This window comes from Oncorhynchus masou, chromosome 11 (assembly GCF_036934945.1).
Source record: "Oncorhynchus masou masou isolate Uvic2021 chromosome 11, UVic_Omas_1.1, whole genome shotgun sequence".
In the NCBI taxonomy this organism is placed as follows: domain Eukaryota; kingdom Metazoa; phylum Chordata; class Actinopteri; order Salmoniformes; family Salmonidae; genus Oncorhynchus; species Oncorhynchus masou.
In genome coordinates, this window is record NC_088222.1 from 58,488,742 (window position 1) to 58,509,993 (window position 21,252).

At 41.6% G+C, this 21,252-nt stretch overlaps 1 protein-coding gene across 1 annotated transcript; it reads left to right on the top strand.

Annotated features, from left to right (window-relative positions):
- The first annotated feature begins 4,871 nt into the window (after window positions 1–4,871).
- On the top strand, window positions 4,872–20,915 carry LOC135548885 (adapter molecule crk-like). The gene is made up of 3 exons (XM_064978946.1): window positions 4,872–5,407; window positions 13,971–14,587; window positions 15,365–20,915. The coding sequence occupies exons 1-3, from the start codon at window positions 5,188–5,190 to the stop codon at window positions 15,497–15,499; spliced, it is 972 nt and encodes a 323-aa protein (XP_064835018.1). The 5' UTR covers window positions 4,872–5,187; the 3' UTR covers window positions 15,500–20,915.
- The last annotated feature ends 337 nt before the right edge of the window (window positions 20,916–21,252 follow it).

Here is a 21,252-nt window from a genome sequence, read left to right on the forward strand (position 1 = left end):
AGTATGTACCGGTATGTTGTTAGCTAGCTACCTAACTTAGTTGGCTACTTATACATCAAACTTGCCAGTATATTAACTATAGGCTATCTAACTAACTACCCATCGTTTATTAACTTGATAATTCCCGTCATTCTTAGCTTAGCTAAATGGTATAGTCATTGTGCGTTTTCAATCAATTTTCGGGTGTTTTCGTAAATTCGCTCTGGCTATCTACTCCGATTTCAGAGCACTCAACACCAGTTGAATATGGGCGTTGTCAGTAAACGTCTGCAAAAAAGCGCAATTCAATTGATGCCAGCGACACAGTTAATCATCAACCAGCTCTGCTAGGGCGAGTAAAATGGTCAGAGGGGTTTCATTTGTGTCTGGAAGTAGCTAGCAAGCTGGCCAGCGTTAGCTTGACTGCCATTGAAAGATCAGAACACTCAAATCAACCCTACTCCTTGGCCGGGGCGTCCAGTGTGCGCTCCGAGAGCGAAACACTCTGAATTTACAAACAGACAATCTGACAATGTTCCCCAGCTAGCAATGAGGAATCGTCCCAGAAGCGGCCCTCTTTCGGAGGGTCAGAACTGATTGAATCGGCCCGGAATCAAGTATCGGACTCGGCCTGGAATCAAAATGAATGACTGCCAGATCGGCCCAAGCCGTTTCCGTCTACCCGAATTCAGCTGACTTTGCCGGCATCTTACCAGAATCCCCCCAGAAGCGGCCCGATGCAAATTTAAATAAATGTATACAAAATGACCCAATTTAGTCATTTTAAATATGACTATTATACACATCCACAAAAGACATTTTGTGTCGGAGGAAACACCATACACCTGGTGACCATGTTACCGTGCGTGCGCGTGGCCGCCACAGGGCGATGGGACAAGGACATCCCGGCCAAACCCTCCCCGAACTCGGACGACGCCAGGCCAAATGGGTCTCCCGGGTGCGGCCGGCACGGGTCTCGAACCAGCATCTGTCGCAACACAATTTGCACTGCATTGTAGTGTCTTAGATCGCTGCGCCACTCAGGAGGCTCCATCTCCAAAGTTTTTGATGCTTATCAATTGTCTTGCACGTAGTATCAAAATACTTAAATACTACACAGGACTCTTAAAGAATTTCATTTAATTGTTAATTGTATTTTGTTGATTACAGAAACAATGAGAAAATAAGGAAAAATAAATAATGGAATGTTAGTTATATAAAGCAGCCAGTGTAATCATCTGCCAGTGAGTAGCCCCAGTTGGCTGAGCCTCAAGTAATACATTTGGACCAGATAACTCACACTGGAATCAGCCAGAGCCCAATCCCCGCATCCTAGCTATAAGTAATACTGCCGAAGGTGGCCCAGACTCGGGCCACATACCTTCGGCGGAGTCTGACTCTCAGCCTAGTGCCCCGAATCTCTGCTGGAATCGGCCTAGATCCACTGTGCTAGCTGGGTCTGAATTTACGAGCAGAATTTGGCACTTCAGATTGAATTTAAGAACACAATTTTGTAATTGGTTATACTAACTAGCTAACAAGAGGTTAGCAACAGCATCAAGTTCCGGTAGACTGGCAAAGAGCTAGTATGCTCAACTGAAAGGATACTGTTTGTTTACAGTACATTAAAATGAACTAATATTACATAGTATGTAGTATATACTCATTAAGTATGTAGTATACAGTATGTTAGTATGGGTATTCGAACAAAGCTCTGGATTACAAAACTTTCAATGGAGAATCTCCAATGAGAAGGTTTTTTAATCCTGGTCTGTATCCACAAAGCATCTAAGAGTAGGAATGCTGATCTAAGATCAGTTTAGCCTTTTAGATAATAATAGCTGTTATATAGTTTGCATGGTGCCCTAGTAGCAGCATAAGCACAGAACTCATGTTAATGTGTACATATTTTGTTATTTTGTAGGTGTTTTTAATTGCTGATTTTTAATCCGCTTCTTTGTTTTTGATAACATTCAAATCAAATTCAAATCAGAAGTATTTATATAGACCTTCTTAGATCAGCTGATATCTCAAAGTGCTGTATAGAAACCCAGCTTAAAACCCCAAACAGCAAGCAATGCAGATGTATAAGCACGGTGGCTACAAAAAACTCTTTAGAAAGGCCAAAACCTAGGAAGAAATCTAGAGAGGAACCAGGCTATGAGGGGTGGCCAGTCCTCATCTGACTATGCCGGGTGGAGATTATAACAGAAAATGGCAAGATGTTCAAATGTTCATAAATGACCAGCATTGTCAAATAATAATAATCACAGTAGTTGTTGAGGGTGCAACAGGTCAGCACCTCAGGAGTAAATGTCAGTTAGCTTTTCATAGCCGATCATTGAGAGTATCTCTACCGCTCTTGCTGTCTCTAGAGGCTTGAAAACAGCAGGTCTGTTTAACATTGAGTTTTCATAGCATATATCTGATGTTTTTGAGACACAGATTTTCAGATTGACTAACAGGTTAACACTTTTGTCATGGCTTGCTAGCTGGCTAATGTTTTTGTTTGAAAAAATGCATCTGGACACAGTTTCACCTGGCTGCCAATTCCTGATCTTCTGAGAACATAATTTGAGGAGTAGGCTGAAACGCGAGAGGAATGGGAGAGAGAGGAATACAGCAGTGCTGAGGCAGAGGGCTGGTAGTGAGGATGACTGCCCACGATTCACCACTCACTTTGTGTGGTGAGTTTTCTGGCGCCCAGAGCTGCTGAGGCATCACCCAAGTGGGTGCTACATAGAATGGAAGAGGAGAAGTCCAGTGGCTCTAAGACTCACGTTGGTTCCCAGACTTGCCCTCTACAACATCATCAGCAGACTCAATCACCATCATTTACCATCCTCTGACCAGCTCTCTCTGCTCAAGCCATGAACTGACCCTCCCCATCTTCGGAGGATGCAGCTTTCAAAGACTCTGCCTCTATTGGTTGACCTGTTATGATATATTGCTTATTTGTTTTTTGCTGTTGAAGCGCTTTGAGATCTTATGCAGAGCGCTATAGAAATGTAATTATTATTATTATGATTAAGATTATATGGACAGACCCTTGATCAGCATTCCTACTCTGAGGGTATCCACTCTTTGAGGATACGGGCCCTGGACAAAGCTTCATCTGTGTCTGTGAAACCAGCCTATAAAATCCAGCAAGTTTCAATAGCTTTTGTTCTACTTGGAAAATATACAAATACATTTAGGAAGATAGTTTATAGATGGGACAGATGATGATTTTCTACTTATGATATCTTTAAAAATATATTAAAAACACAGGAATGTTTGTAAAAGTTTAAATGTGTGCAAAATGTTGTCATAAGTGTCACCATGTTACCTCAAAATAACTAATCCATCTCTTTTCGAGGAATTGAGACATCACATTTTTTGTCCATTGAGATGGCAGTTGAGAGAGTCTGATGTCAAAGACTCACAGAGCAATGTGTAGAATATCATTAATTAATGCCCTTATGACATTACACAAGTAACATGAAATAACTACTTGTTAATTATGGATGTAATAATAATATGTAATAATATGGATGTAATAATGACTGCTATCCTAACCTAGTAGGTAACTTAAAAAAAACTTTTCAGTATCTGGCTGCATGATTTTGATTCCCCCTTACATCTTCCCTCGGCTTCAAGATAGATCACTCAACTGAGACTGCTCTCCTCTGTCATGGAGGCTCTCCGCACTGCCAAAGCTGGCTCGCTCTCCTCTATACGCTGCCTCCTCTCAACCCTCTCAGGGCTGGTCGTCTCCGGCTCTGCACACTCTTTGATTGCATCCCACCTGGCGGGCCACTCCTACCAGGTGATGTGGAGAGGATCTGTGTGTGCACCACGTACTCTGGCTACTGGTGTCCCACAGGGCTCGGTTCTAGGCCCTCTCCTCTTCGCTCTATAAACCAAGTCACTAGGCGCCATCATATCCTCACATGGTCTCTCCTATCATTGCTATGCGGATGACACTCAACTACTTTTCTTCATTCCCCCTTCTGCCACCCAGGTGACGACGCATCCCTGCATGCCTGGCAGATATCTCAGCTTGGTTGTTGGCCCACCACCTCAAGCTCAACCTCCACAAGACGGAGCTGCTCTTCCTCCCGGGGCACAGAGTATATAAACCTTGACGTGACCCTAGACAACATCCTGTCATTCTCTGAAAACATCAAAGCAGTGGCTTTATCCTGCAGGTTCATGCTTTACAACAGGGGTATTCAACTTTTACCGTACGAGGTTTCTGTTCTGGTGGGAGGTGTTATAGGAGGACAGGCTCATTTTAATGGCTTGGATGGAATAACTGGAAAGGTATCAAACATATGGAAACCACATGTTTGACTCTGTTCCATTTATTCCATTCCAAAAACATCTGAAACCGTAACTATTCAAAGAATACCTTAAATAATCCCACAGCATGAACTAACACTAGCACTTGAGTCGTTTCCCCTCTAGCACTGACTTTGCTGATAAGTACTTTTTGAGGAAAAATGTACTTACTATGACTGAGATATGTGTTTGTCCCACCTAGCTAACTTAAGATGAATGACTTATTAACTGTAAGTCGCTCTGCATAAGACCGCCTGCTAAATGACAGAAATGTCAAATGTAAATACATTTAAGTGGCATTTGAGTGACATCTAGTGTCAAATTGTTGAAGCTGCATAGACTTTACTTATATTCATCAAGAACAAAATTCTGCAGTCCTTGCTAAATAACCAGGTAGTCTAATATTTAACAAGCAACCAGATGAGTTGAAGTCAGAGGTGAACTTTTGATCATTGATTAATCAATATTATTTCTCGACCTTCTCAAAATGGATGAATGTGATGCCCATCATGACATGCTCCATCATGACTAGCTACACCTCATTACATCCGGTGGATGAGGTCAATCTTTCCCCAAAGATCCGCCATTTCAGCCTCTGAGTTTTATATTGCAAATTACTTAAGAGATTTATTTTAAAACGCCTTGACAAATAAATTATAGATTTCTGGTTGCCACAATTAATTCTTAATTAAGGGGTTAACTGTATTGTTTCGTGGGAGTCTGTGAAATGTACATAGATGTAACGGTTTAAAGCGGTATCGATGCCATGTTTTTTTCCCGGAGCGTGTTCCTTAGTGAACCAAAGTTTTTGTATGAGTTGAATCCCGATTGCGAATAGGGAGAGGCGAGGGGAAGGCCTTGGATACTCGGAGTGGATTTGGAGCCATGGCCGGGAATTTTGATGCCGAGGACCGTGCTAGCTGGTACTGGGGAAGGTTGAGCCGACAGGAGGCGGTTTCTCTCTTGCAGGGTCAGAGACATGGCGTGTTCCTAGTCAGGGACTCGATTACCAGTCCTGGGGACTACGTGCTATCCGTCTCAGAAAACTCAAAAGTCTCACATTATATAATTAACAGCATCAGCAACAACCGGCAATCTGGATCAGGTAAGATAGTTAGCTGGCTAGCTCGCTAACGTTACACCAGACAGACATAGCTAGTTAGCTAAGCTAAACCAAAGACCGAAGCTATTTGTTTAAACACTCTGGCTAAGCTATGGACATCTAGTTAACGTTAGTTAGATGTCTACTGATGTTTGCTAAGGACTGAATATACTGTATTATTATGTTGTAACGGAAGCAACCCTCACGTTACGTCGTTAGCTGTGGTGGTCATGTAGCTAGCGTGTGCTTAGTGAACTACATACTGTATATAAGACTGGTGGTGGCTGTTTAAAACAAAAACTGTAATAGTGCGTTTCCAAAGGTCTGTTTTAGTTTTGTCAGCTGGAGTTTTAGGTACTTTCTGTTTAGTAAGAACCTGGTAGACGGAGTGAAAGGAGTGGGTTGGGCTGATCCTGTGAATGAATGGACATGCTGTCACAATTGGAGGATGACTATTCCGAATGGTGTGTGTGGAATGCCTGTGTTCCTGCCCTGTTTTATTTATTTATTTTTACACAGGCTCAGTTCTTATGTTACCTCATTCTGATATCGTAACGACCATCTGCACTGACAGATGGGATGCTGCCAATATCAGAAGTGACTTTACGCAGCAGGTTAGAATAATTCATGTAACATATAAGGATTATGTTTATGGTTAGGGTTAGTGACGTGCAAAAAGTCTCCCTGATGCGACTCGAATATGCAACTTTGAAATTAGCGCATCCCATCTGGACATGCGGCTGATATCTCTGATAACTCGCAAACACTGATATGATAAAGCTTTGGCGATATCCAGATTGTTATACCTTCATACCCAATACAAGGGGCGCTATTTTCAACTGAGCCTTTTTCATCCGAAGGTTAGCAATGCTAACAAGTACATGTACAATCCCATAGAGAATGCTAACGAGGGTAATTGATAACATTTTATACAGTCTCTGACCTAAAGTATTTGCAGGACAGACATCCCAGCTCAAAGTTATACAAGTAACTAAAAAATGCTGCATGCAGAAAACCAATATTAGACAGCAAGTCTCTTGATCCAGGAGGGAATTATCTGCTGTTACCAATAGAAGCTTGATTATGGAAGAAGCTAACCACGTAATTTAGCTATACTAAACCAAAATATTAACGCAACAATTTCAATGATTTTACTGAGGTACAGTTCATATAAGGAAATCAGTCAATTGAAATAAATTCATTAGGGCCTAATCTATGACACATGACTGAGCATGGGCGTAGCCATTAGGAAGCCAGGCCCATCCAATCAGAATGAGTTTTTCCCCACAAAAGGGCTTTATTACAGACAGAAATACTTCTCAGTTCCATCAGCTGTCTGGGTGGCTGGTCTCAGACGATGGAGGTGAAGAAGTGGAGGTCCTGGGCTGGCATGGTTACATGTGTTCTGCGGTTGTGAGGCAGGTTGGACGTACTGCTAAGTTCTCTAAAACGACGGAGGCGACTTATGGTAGATAAATTAACATAAAATTCTCTGGCAACAGCTCTGGTGGACATTCCTGCAGTCAGCATGTCAATTGCATGTGCCCTCAACTTGAGACATCTGTGGCATTGTGTTGTGCTGCACATTTTAGTGGCCTTTTGTCCCCAGCACAAGGTGCACCTCTAATGTAAAATGCTGTATAATAGAGGTCGACCGATTAATCGGAATGGCTGATTAATTAGGGCCAATTTCAAGTTTTCATAACAATCGGTAATCAATATTTTTGGACACCGATCATGGCCGATTACATTGCACTCCACGAGGAGACTGCGTGGCAGGCTGACTACCTGTTATGCGAGTGCAGCAAGGAGCCAATGTAAGGTGCGAGCTAGCATTAAACATATCTTATAAAAAAACAATCATTTTTAACATAATCACTAGTTAACTACACATGGTTGATGATATTACTAGTTTATCTAGCTTGTCCTGCGTTGCATATAATCTATGCGGTGCCTGTTAATTTATCATTGAATCACAGCCTACTTCTCCAAACGGGTGATGATATAACAAGCGCATTTGCAGAAAAAGTCGTTGCACCAATGTGTACCTAACCATAAACATCAATGCCTTTCTTTAAAATCAATAGACAAGTATATATTTTTAAACCTGCATATTTAGTTAATATTGCCTGCTAACATGAATTTCTTTTAGCTAGGGAAATTGTCACTTCTCTTGCATTCTGTGCAACAGAGTCAGGGTAAATGCAGCAGTTTGGGCCGCCAGGCTCGTTGTGAACTGTGAAGACTATTTCTTCCTAACAAAACCCACTGTTCCTAGGCCGTCATTGAAAATAAGAATTTGTTCTTAACTGACTTGCCTAGTTGAATAAAGGTAAAATAAAAATATAAAACTAGGGAAATTGTGTCACTTCTTAGGTTCATTGCACGCAGAGTCAGGGAATATGTAACAGTTTGGGCCGCCTGGCTCGTTGCGAACTAATTTGCCAGAATTTTACGTCATTATGACATAACATTGAAGGTTGTGTAATGTAACAGGAATATTTAGACTTATGGATGCCACCCATTAGATAAAATACGGAACGGTTCCGTATTTCACTGAAAAAATAAACGTTTTGTTTTCGAAATTATAGTTTCCGGATTTGACCATATTAATGACCTAAGGCTTGTATTTCTGTGTGTTGTTATGTTATAATTAAGTCTATGATTAGATATTTGATAGAGCAGTCTGACTGAGCATGGTAGGCAGCAGCAGGCTCGTAAGCATTCATTCAAACAGCACTTTTGTGCGTTTGCCAGCAGCTCTTCGCAATGCTTCAAGCATTGCACTGTTTATGACTTCAAGCCTATCAACTCCTGAGATTAGGCTGGTGTAACCGATGTGAAATGGCTAGCTAGTTAGCGGGGTGCGCGCTAATACCGTTTCAAACATCTCTCGCTCTGAGAATTGGAGAAGTTGTTCCCCTTGCTCTGCAAGGGCCGCAGCTTTTGTGGAGCGATGGGTAACGATGCTTCGAGGGTGGCTGTTGTTGATGTGTTCCTGGTTCAAGCCTAGGTAGGGGCGAGGAGAGAGGGACGGAAGCTATACTGTTACACTGGCAATACTAAAGTGCCTACAAGAACATTCAATAGTCAAAGGTATATGAAATAGTCCTATAATAACTACAACCTAAGACGTCTAAACTGGGAATATTGAAGAATCATGTTAAAAGGAAAAACCAGGTTTCATATGTTCTGAGCAAGGAACTTAAACGTTAGCTTTTTTACATGACACATATTGCACTTTTACTTCTCCAACACTTTGTTTTTGCATTATTTAAACCAAATTGAACATGTTTCATTATTTATTTAAGGCTAAATTGATTTGATTGATGTATTATATTAAGTTAAAATAAAAAAATTCATTCAGTATTGTTGTAATTGTCATTATTACAAATAAATAAATAAATACATTTTTAAAAAATGATCAGATTAATCGGTATCGGCTTTTTGGTCCTCCAATAATCGGTATAGGTATCGGCGTTGAAAAACAGTCGGTCGACCTCTACTGTATCATCATATTCTTGATATGCCACACCTATCAGGTGGATTGATTATCTTTACAAAGGAGAAATGCTCACTAACAGGGAAGTAGATACATTTCTGCATGAGAAAATAAAATGAGAAAAAAGCTTTTTGTGCGTTTTTGAACATTTGTCTGAATTAATCCTACCAAAAATGAAAAATCCATAGCTAATTTGACGTTTTATTCCCGAGCATGTCTTAACTACTTGATTTTACGGAGTTTAGTGGTTGTTGGAACAGTATTTGTGAATTTTGAAATGTGCGCGACAATTAGCTAGAAGCTATTGTGCTTGCTAGCTGAATCAGCCTCAAAGGGATGCAACGCCAGTTCACACACTCCATGCTGAATACTCCCTCTAGCCTACAGGGCCTTCAGAAAGTATTCATAACCTTTGACTTATTCCACATGTTACAGCCTGAATTCAAAATGGATTAAATATTTTTTTCTCGCCCATCACACAATACCCCATAATGACAGTGAACACGTTTTTATTAATGTTACCAAATATATTGAAAATTAAATGCATAAATATCTCATTTACTCAAGTATTCATCGCCAAAGGTTATAACCACCTTTGGTGGCGATTTACAGCTGTAAGGCTTTCTCGTTAAGTCCCCAAGAGCTTTAAACACCTGGATTATACAATATTTGCACATTTATTATTTTCAAAATTCTTGAAGCTCGGTCAATTTGGTTGTTGATCAATGCTAGACAACCATTTTCAATTCTTGCAATAGATTTAACTCCCCAGTCCTTAATGATTACAAGCATAACCATAACATGACTGTGCTTGAAAATATTTATTTAAAAAATATTAATAATATTTCACCTTTATTTAACCAGGTAAGCTAGTTGAGAACAAGTTCTCATATACGACTGCGACCTGGCCAAGATAAAGCAAAGCAGTGCAACACAAACAATAACACAGAGTTACACATGGAATAAACAAGCGTACAGTCAATAACACAATAGGGAAAACGTCTATATACAGTGTGTGCAAATGGCGTGAGGAGGAAGGCAATAAATAGGCCATAGTAGCGAAGTAATTACAATTTAGCAGATTAACACTGGAGTGATAAATGAACAGATGATGTGCAAGTAGAGCTACTGGTATGCAAAAGAGCAGAAAATAGCAGAGCGCGTGCTACAGGAGGGAGTTGTTATCGTGACCAGTGAGCTGAGATAAGTCAGAGCTTTACCTAGCATAGACTTATAGATGACCTGGAGCCATTGGGTCTGGTGACAAATATGTAGCGAGGGCCAGTTGACTAGAGCATACAGGTCGCAGTTGTGGGTGGTTTAAGGGGCTTTGGTAACAAAACGGATGGCACTGTGATAGACTGCATCCAATTTGCTGAGTAGAGTATTGTAAGCCATTTTGTAGATGACATCGCCGAAGTCGAGGATCGGTAGGATAGTCAGTTTTACTAGGGTAAGTTTGGCGGCGTGAGTGAAGGATGCTTTGTTGCGAAATAGAAAGCCGATTCTAGATTTAATTTTGGATTGAAGATGTTTAATGAGTCTGGAAGGAGAGTTTACAGTCTAGCCAGACACCTAGAATATGTGGACAACTACAAATACCTATGTCAGAACCGTCCAGGGTAGTTATGCTAGTCGGGCAGACGGGTGCGGGCAGTGAACGGTTGAAAAGCATGCATTTGGTTTTACTAGCGTTTTAGAGCAGTTGGAGGCCATGGAAGGAGTGTTGTATGGCATCAAAGCTCGTTTGCAGGTTAGTTAACACCGTGTCCAAAGAAGGGCCAGATGTATACAGAGTGGTGTCATCTGCATAGAGGTGGATCAGAGAATCACCAGCAGCAAGAGCGACATCATTGATTTATACAGAGAAGAGTCGACCCGAGAATTGAACCCTGTGGTACCCCCATAGAGACTGCCAGAGGTCCGGACAACAGGCCCTCCGATTTAACACACTGGACTCTGTCTGCGAAGTAGTTGGTGAACCAGGCGAGGCAGTCATTTGAGAAACCAATGCTATTAAGTCTGAATATGGTGATTGACAGAGTAGAAAGCCTTGGCCAGGTCGATGAAGACAGCTGCACAGTACTGTCTTTTATCGTTGGCGGTTATGATACCGTTTAGTACCTTGAGCGTGGCTGAGGTGCACCTGTGACGAGCTGGGAAACCATAGAGAGTGGTACTCAGTAATGTGTTGTATTGGATTTGCCCTAAACATAACTTTTTGTCCTGAATACAGAGTTTTTTGCTTTGCCACTTTTATTGCAGTATTACTTTAGTGCCTTGTTGCAAACAGGATGCATGTTTTGGGATATTTTTGTTCTGAACAGCCTTCTTTTTCACTTTGACAGTGACAAAACGCTGTAACACAACAACATGTGGAAAAAGTTGTGAATAATTTCTGAAGGCGCTGTAGCTATCCACTGTAGTGAAATTCCAGCTAATAGCACAGTTCATGTTTTAATGATAATGCAGTTTCTGTTCTGCCGTGACTAGTTCACTGTTCAATCTGCGATGTTATGGTACTGGCTAAATGTTACAGTAGCGAGGCACAGTACCAGCTGTCAGATACATGTGATTTCTGAGAACAGTCCCATAACTTTAGTGCCATAGAACTTAATCGGCAAGCTTGCAAATGAGCTACCACAATGGCCATTCAAACAAGCTAGAAGTAAGCTTCTAACTGGAGGAAGTTTGCACAGCTCGTCGAGCATGGTTTGCCGTAGTAGCCAGCCCAGTGTATCATAGTGGAGTGATTTAGGAACTAGTGGAAGCGGATGAGCAAAATCATGTTTTTCAGAGATTAGTTCCACGATTTGTAATACAGATGGCAACTGCGTATCACGTTAAAATGATGCCACTTATCGGAAGACAATGGTGTGACGATTAGCTATGCTTTGAAATTTAATAAAACTATTGAATGAGTAGGCCTGTGTCTTCTTAGACCCAGACACTGTGGGTGGCATTGAAATGTATTATGACGACGACCCCCTTAAACAGATTTGTTTTTCTGAATAAACTTGCAAAGAAATTGTGACTGGGAGCGTATGCATGCTGTATGTGAAGACGTGGGAGACTTAAATACTAACTATTTCAGCTTGACTTGACTTGAGACACATTTTTTGTTAAGGCTTCATTGTCAGAATCTTTTTTTAGCTGTGAGGCTCTTCCGGGTGTCGTGTCTTTGGCTATGTCGGATTAAGTGATATGACATGCTGTTCTGTAAAATAATTTCTCTGTAATTAATATTAGTTTATTGAGCTAATCGTGTAAATGTAATTTATTTATATTTTACCTTTATTTACCTAGGCAGGTCAGTTAAGAACATATTCTTATTTTCAATGACGGCCTAAGAACAGTGGGTTAACTGCCTTGTTCAAGGGCAGAACGACAGATTTGTACCTTGTCAGCTTATGGATTTGAACTTGCAACCTTTCGGACCAATGCTCTAACCACTAGGCTACACTACCGCCCAAGTAACTAGAGAGTCGGGCACCACAAAATAATATTTATAGAGCTGTTATCTTCCGAATAAACTCTTAAAGACCTGGTAATATTTTACATCAATAGCAGTCAATATTAACTGTCATCTTAATTCAGTCTCATCTGAAAGTTGTAAATTCTTGGTTATCTGCACGAACCCTGGCTAACAAGTTGAACCAGCAATACAAAATTGGCTTTAATTATTTATTTACTCAATACCTAACTAATCACACAGAATTACACAATTAAATCATAACTTGATTACAAATGACGTCATAAAGGAAAAGGTCCCTAGCGGGCGGAACAGATATGACAGCTTGTTACACAAAAGAAAAGGGGCTGGGTTTGAGTGAAAGAGCGGGAAGACTGAGGAACAAAGGGCGAAGCTGTGCTATCATAAATATAGTATCTTATGCATTCTAAATTACCGCCCATTTGGAAAAGGAAAATGCAATAAATATTTACTCTGAGCTGCACTTCGGTAGGTTGATGGTAGATGGAAGGCCGTGTTGCCCAACCGAGTCCTTTGTCCTTTTGAAGAATGTCTCTAAATTGAATACGTTGTAGTAACGTCGTTGGATGATAGACGGGATACTCTCTGTTCCTTCCTAACGCTCATTTGCAGCGGCTGTTGCTAACTCAACGGCTAGGAGGTATCACTTCTGTAGTGAATAAGAGTTCAGAGTTCATACCATTCGCAGCCAAAGCTCACGCTGATGTTGGCTTCGTTCTGTAGTTATTATCTGAACCATTCTAACATCGGACCGTTGTCCTCATGTCCTTGGAACAGCAGGTTATATTGTCGTTAAGGGTTTTATATAGGAAGGGAGAGGAGGGCGTGTTTGAAACGTTTTATAGCCCATGTCCCTTCACAGGGGTGGGCCACTGATTGAGCAGAGCCCTATCTTATGAAAACCCAAATCTCACATTTTAGAAGCTAAAATCACATTTCATCCCATCACGAATAATTTCATATTCAACCATTTAAATTTAACAACAATTCCATATGAATCCGATAACTCTGATGTGTAGACTTTCCACTGTAAAGTTTGTCATCTTATCATTGATGAGAGTGTATCAGATGACAACCGAACTGACATCATATTCATTAAGTACCACCGCATTTGTTCCATTGGTCGGATTACCAGAATATAGTTCATTCCCCCCACCTTCTGATGTTCCCAGAATCTCTATGTTAACCAAGGGTTTTGCAAATGTAACATCAGTAGGGTACAGAGAGGAAAAGGGGGGGGAAGAGGTATTTATGACTGTCATAAACCTACCCCCCAGGCCAACGTCATGACACAGGAGAGTGGTTTTCTCCAGAATAGGGTAGGCAACAGCAGGAGGTCACCTCAGCTTGGGATAACTCTATAAAAGCATGAGACCTAAGCCAACATCAGGTTTACATAAACAGTTTCAACAAAATGAATTGCATCAATGTCAGACCTTCATTTAGTACAACACTGCCATTGAGGCAGAAGGGAAAATCACCCTTTGGTCCACCATGCGTTGTTAGATCAGCCGGGGTAATAGCATGACATAACAAACTGCTCCATCCTTTCCCCCTGCCTCGCCCGCCAGGTCTGGCCCCCCCACGGTTCCGCATCGGGGATCAGGAGTTTGACGCCCTACCCGCCCTGCTGGAGTTCTACAAGATCCACTACCTGGACACCACCACTCTGATCGAGCCCATCAGCAAGGCCAAGCATGCAGGCTTCGTGAGCTGTGCCGCCTCTGCATCAGGCGGTGCCCTACAGGAGGCAGAGTTTGTTCGCGCCCTCTTCGACTTCCCTGGCAACGACGAGGAGGACCTGCCCTTCCGCAAGGGCGACGTGCTGCGCGTGCTGGAGAAGCCTGAGGAGCAGTGGTGGAACGCGGCCAACCAAGAGGGCCGTGTCGGCATGATTCCCGTGCCCTACGTGGAGAAGTACCGGCCTGCCTCGCCCAACTCCTTGGTGGCTCCGGCGGCAGGGAGGCCTGGCGGGGCAGGAGGAGTAGGCGGAGTACCGGCAGGTGTTGGAGCCAGCGCTACCGACGGAGCAGCTCCCCAGCTGCCCCCACCTCTGGGGGAGCCGGGCCAGTATGCCCAGCCTGTGGGCAATACACCCCTGCCCAACCTGCAGAATGGGCCTGTCTACGCCCGTGCCATTCAGAAGAGGGTGCCCAACGCCTACGACAAGACGGCCCTCGCCTTGGAGGTATTGGTTCGCCCCCTTTCTTCACTTTCCTCTGTCCCCCTGTTCTCCACCCGTCTATGGTGCTCTCTCCCTCTTTTCTGTTTTCTTTTCTCTGCTCTGAGAGGTGCTGCTGCAATTGCTTACTCTTGTCTGTATGCATACATATGCAAATGCAGGCAGGCACACTCGAACATACGCACGTGCAAATACACACAATAATAACATACATAATGGGTCCATGCATAGTTTTCCCTTGATTTTTGTTGTATTTGAGTCGTACAGTACAAATGGCAATTCCTGAGCAAAGGTTGCAATCTCACGGTTGGTAAAGAGCGTTCCTGTGAAGAAACACACCCACTGGTATACTGTATGTCATGAGAGGAACAAGTCCCAAATGGCACCTGATTCCCTATGAAGTGAAATGCTTTTGGGTTAAAGGTTCTGCACTATGTAAGGAATAGGCCAGGGTGCCATTTGGGATGCACCCATGTATTTGCACTGCAGAAAGTGAAGCAGCATGGAGATTATAGATGGGGCATGGGTGTAGTGTGTAACACAGGCTTAGTAGGACTATAGCTTATTATTTCGCTTACAGGGTTTGGGTCAATCCCATCCCTGAGTGTATTTGAAGTGGAAACTGACCTGGGTTAGAGATTATAGTTGATTGATTAGGCTACTTTAAAGGAGTAATTATAGAACACCAATAAGGGCTTTTTATGAGCCACACATTACAGACCTCTGAAGGTCTTGTTTCTTTCCAATATATCTCTATATTCTAACCTGTGTGTGTTTCTGCAGGTCGGAGACATGGTAAAAGTGACCAAGATCAACGTGAACGGCCAGTGGGAGGGCGAGTGCAAGGGCAAGCATGGCCACTTTCCCTTCACGCACGTCCGGCTTCTGGACCACCAACACCCTGAGGATGAGAGCTGAGAGACACACTCAGTCTCACTCCTCACTTCACAAAATCCCTCTGTGATTTGTTTCTCACAAATGATAGAAAGAGCACACAGGATATATGGGCTGGAGTTGCAACTCAGCAGCTGTTGTTGCCAATGGGGCTGGAGTACACTCCCCTCCCTTCACATACACACACAGAATAGAGTTTACACTTCCACCCCAGTATTGAAGCCCTGATACACGACACACAGCAGCGTTTATGACCCCTCTCCCATGTTATCCACGAAATCCTCCTCTACACGCACACAATTCAGATACTTGTGTATATGTGGCTTCTCTCACAGACTCACCCTTTTGTAGTAACGGACTGTGAACTTGGCAGTGAGAGGAGTAGCCACCCTGGCTCCTAATTTTGACTCCCTCTTGTGGAGACAGGTGCTCACTGCGACTGAAACCGACTCACAGACTGCAGGAGTTACCACTCCACTACTCACCACAGGGGCTCTAACCCAGCCCCTCTCTGCTACAAACCCCCAAGTCCTCTTTTTGTACTGAAATGAAAAATATTATGATAGAATTATGACAGGTACAGCAACTGCCAAAAGAAAGGAAACACTTGAGTAAATGATGGATACAAAGTATATTGAAAGCAGGTGCTTTCACACAGGTGCGGTTCCTCAGCAATTCCTAAGCAATTAACATCCCAACATGCTTAGGGTCATGTATAAAATGCTGGGCAGGCCCGGTTGCCCATTGTTTTGGCTAACATGGCTATGCCCCCATCCACAGGGCATTAATGGTCACTGAATGGTTCGATGAGCATGAAAACGATGTAAACCATATGATGTGGCCATCTGTCACCAGATCTCAACCCAATTGTACACTTATGCGAGATTCTGGAGTGGCGCTTGAGACCACCAACAAAACACCAAATGATGGAATTTCCCATGGAATGGTGTCACATCCCTCCAATAGAGTTCCATCCAGAAACGTGTATAATCTATGGCAAGGCACATTGAGGCTGTTCTGGCTCATGGTGGCACAATGCCCTATTAAGACACTATTGACGTTTCCTTTCTTTGGGCAGATATATATATATATTAGTACCAGTCAAAAGTTTGGACACACCTACTCATTCAAGAGTTTCTTTATTTTTACTATTTTCTACATTGTAGAATAATAATGAGACATCAAAACTATGAAATAACACACAAGGAATCATGTAGTAACCAAAAACGTGTTAAACAAATAAAATATATTTTATATTTCACATTCTTCAAATAGCCACCCTTTGCCTTGATGCCAGCTTGAACACTCTTGGCATTCTCTCAACCAGCTTCACCTGGAATGCTTTTTCAACAGTCTTGAAGGAGTTCCCACGTTGCCTGCTTTTCCTTCACTCTGCGGTCCGACTCATCCCAAACCATCTCAATTGGGTTGAGGTTGGGTGATTGTGGAGGCCAGGTTATCTGATGCAGCACTCCATCACTCTCCCTATTGGTCAAATTGCCCGTACACAGCCTGGAGGTGTGTTGGGTCATTGTCCTGTTGAAAAACAAATGATAGTCCCACAAAGTGTAAACCAGATGGGATGGCGTATCGCTGCAGAATGCTGTGGTAGCCATGCTGGTTAAGTGCACCTTGAATCCTAAATAAATCACAGACAGTGTCACCAGCAAAGCACCCCCGCACCATCACAGCTCCTTCTCCATGCTTCACGGTGGGAACCACACACGCCAAGATCATCTGTTCACCTACTCTGCGTCTCAAAAAGACAGCGTTTTTGCGACTGCTTTGAAACTTTCTATGTTCTTGAAATTTTCCAGATTGACTGACCTTAATGTCTTAAATTAATGATGGACTGTAGTTTCTCTATGCTTATTTGAGCTGTTCTTGCCATAATATGGACTTGGTCTTTTACCAAATAGGGCTATCTTCTGTATACCAACCCTACCTTGTCACAACACAACTGATTGGCTCAAACTCATTAAGAAGGAAAGTATTTCCACAAATTAACTTTTAATAAGGCACACCTGTTAATTGAAATGCACTCCAGGTGACTGCCTCATGAAACTGGTTGAGAGAATGCCAAGAGTGTGCAAAGCTATCAAGGCAAAGGGTGGCTACTTTGAAGAATCTTGAATATAAAATATATTTTGATTTGTTTACCACTGTTTTGGTTACTACATGATTGGTTACTATGTTCTTTTATAGTTTTGATGTCTACACTATTATTCTACAATGTAGAAAATAGTAAAAATAAAAACCCTTGAATGAGTAGGTGTCAACTTCTGACTGGCACTGTATATATATCATTACATGCTAAATATTATGTTTAAATGTTTTTTTTTTTTTTGCCCTGTGTGTGAACAAACCCTCACGCTTTGTGTGGTCACTGTTATGCGTCTATCTGAAACACTATGATGACTGTCTGGGGAGGAAGGGGAGACATTCCTTAGGACTGTCAGGTATCGGGCCTTTGTCCAGTCCGCCTCATTGTTTTTGGTCATATAAGGAGGGTATACAGTGGCCAGACAATGACAGAAAAATGTAAATATACCAACACCGCCCTCTCTCCTCTTACTTTGATTTGCCAAGTCCCCTCCTCTCCCATCCTGTCAGTCTCCTCCACCTGTCATTTGTTACATGGTCTGATCCATTTCCTCCCGGACCTCCCCTATGCTAAAGACATTAGAGGCACCTACAGATTACAGTTGTGTTTTAGTACATAAAGGCCTTTTGGCAGATGGAACCTGTTAACGTCACATTTGAAATGATGCAGACTTAGTTCCCAGCACTGTGATGCATAAGTTCACATTGTCACACTGGACAGAAAGCCTTAATCCTTTGGTGTCTCCCCTCGTTTTCCTCCCACGTGGTCGTAGCAAACAGAGTAAATATACATACACGTTCTTAAGTTGACTGAATTCATTGTTTCTGTCAGCTACGTTTCAACTGGGAGCTCGAAGTTAGGTCTGGGTTGTATTCAGTAGGGCACCATGTTGAAAGTGTTTTAAAAAGTTATGCAACAGAAAACGATATTGAATGTTTCTTATCGGACAAGTTTGGGTAGTACCTCCCCGTTTCAAAACCTTTCCTCCCGACTGAACATGACCACGTTAATTTCCCTAGTGTCTCCCTTTCGTGCCAATCTATCATCCTCTCACCCAGTACCTACCCTCTGGGCACAGTTATGACACATCCAGCCGCTGGCGTGCCAGATACACCGCAGTATGCTAAACGTCCTCGTCAGATGATTACACTACATTGCTAAAGGACTGTGTGGGTGAAAGGCACATCGATCATAGTAACATGGGTAGGTATATTGACCAATCGAAGGCACATGTGAGTGTTTTAGGCCAATCATCGTCATTTGGGGAGGATCTGTTTATTTTGTCCCTTCTACCTCGTCTGAATTGTTTTAATTGATGTTAATTGTCTTTCCGAAATAGGAAAATAACATGACCTGAAGTGCCAGGCGCAGTTCATCTGTATTTTTGTGGAAATATTGGTAGATTTTATTTCCTTTTTTTTTTGCCAACCGAACAATTATAGTCCAAACACTCTATACCCTGTGGTATTATTGTGTAAATGTGCATAGTTGCTCAACTTTCCCAACAGTGTAAGAACCCACGTTCCTTCCAAGTCCATGTCTATGAAGCTGCAAGACTTTTTAATAATGCTAAGAGTTAGAATATTAATTACAAACCCTGTGTAGATGTTTTCTATGTTAAAGTTTACAAAGACACTACCGTTTGCTCTATTGAAGGCAGCACTGAGGGCAATCTGCATAACTTGTGTTGTATTTACGAGACAATGAACAGTTAAAATGTGTCTGTAAAAGTTTGAATGGTTTTATGCTCTGTATGTGATATAAACAGAGTTCAGTGACAGGAGGAGTAGTAAGGCAAGAGGATGATTGAACTATGACACACTACAGAAAGCACCAGGGTTGTGTTCAGTAGGGTACAAAGTAGCAAAATGTTTTGCGAAGGGGGTAAAACAAACAGTTCTTACTGGTCAAGTTCAGGTAGTAGGCTACCTCCCAGTTTCACTGTTTTGTTTTCTCCCTACTGAACCCGACCACAACCAGACTCGTGTTGCCCGGGTTAAATAATATTTCTATATGTTTTAATGAATTAGAAATTATGCAATCTGTATTTAGCAATGACAGAGATTTACACAAATAAATGAATGACAAACTCAAACTGAAAATATGACATTAAACTGCCTGACCGAGTTCTCCTATTGCATAACTTTGAATGATTTGTTTAAGTCAATACTGCAGATTGGGAAGGGTGCTGTGGACATGTACCTGACACCTCTAATTTTCCCTTTCTAGTTTTCTTCAACTCTGTTGTCAATACTGTTTGGATTTCTTGAAAGGAAACAAATAATTGATGTGCTTTCTGTTGGTCTTTGGCTTTTTAATGTTGTCCTCTGGTATGGCACTGATGGGTATGTATTTTACCATTATGTTCATAGTGTAAGAAGTTGTTGTACTTTGTTTGGTTAACATTGCTCAAATGTTCTCGAATATTTCCCACCAACACCATTCTGCAATGTGTTGCCAGTTGAGCCAGGTCATGTTGTGTCTGTTTGTACTTGCATGTTGCATCCAGTGACACCCGTCTGTCATCCAACCATCTCAGGCTTGCCTTGAAGAGACTGTCTCCATTTCATAGAAGGCCATGATCATATGATACTGTTTTGTCTAGTGGAGTATAGGCCAGTCAGGTGAAGCAACTTTCGCCCTTGGACCAACGAATACTTGGATTTTAATGAGTGATTTTTAAAATGGTGTCCTTTCACATTTTTCAACGTTGAATCCCTTTTCTGCACCTTATCTCTTATATTGCCTCTGTTACTGATGATTGTTTTTTATGCCTCATCATCAACTGTTTTCATCCTCCTGTATTTTTGTAGGTAATTCCACAGAAACTGAATTACGCTGAGACTCTGGTTTAAAAAAATAAAGAAATGTTATGCCAAACAAAAAAACATTTTATTTTTAAGTTTAATAACAAACCATACAACTATGCACAATGACTAATTTGAACAATTTGAACAGTAAATTACAAACCAAAAAATAACATTTACTGGAAAAACTATCTGCAGTTTTTCCTGTAAATATTTTTTGGTAGTAGTCATTGTGCATAGAGTTTGTATGGTTAAACTTTGAAATTAACTTTTGTTTGGTAAACATTTTTAAAGTAAAATCTCAGCGTAATTCCATTACATGATATTTCCCTATCCCAATTACAATTTTCCTTTCGTGCCATCCCTTTTCTTTTGAAGAGGACAGGAGTGGGTGAAAATATAAATAATTGATTTTAAGATGTTCCATTGTGATATAACACTATTATTTGAAGTTCACATTTTAGCTTTTATTTTCTGTAGCATGTAATGTGTTAATATCCTTAGTAAATAAAAACCTATTACAATTGTGTCAATTTGCTGTCTTAATTTGTGTTTGTCTCCATCCAATGCCTGATGGGACTGAGAAGCGGCACAGACACATGCATACACACACAATAACATACACATGGATTTAGTATTGTAGATATGTGGTAGTGGTGGAGTAGGAGCCTGAGGGAACACAGTGTGTTGTGAAAGTATTGTAATGTTTTTAAAATTGTATAAACTGCCTTAATTTTGCTGGACCCTAGGAAGAGTGCAGCATCTAATGGGGATCCATAATAAATACAAATACAGGCATTCTTAAATTTTGGGCATTTTTTTGTCACTTATAGACTATGTCTCTGCTGACTGTCACCCAACGAAAG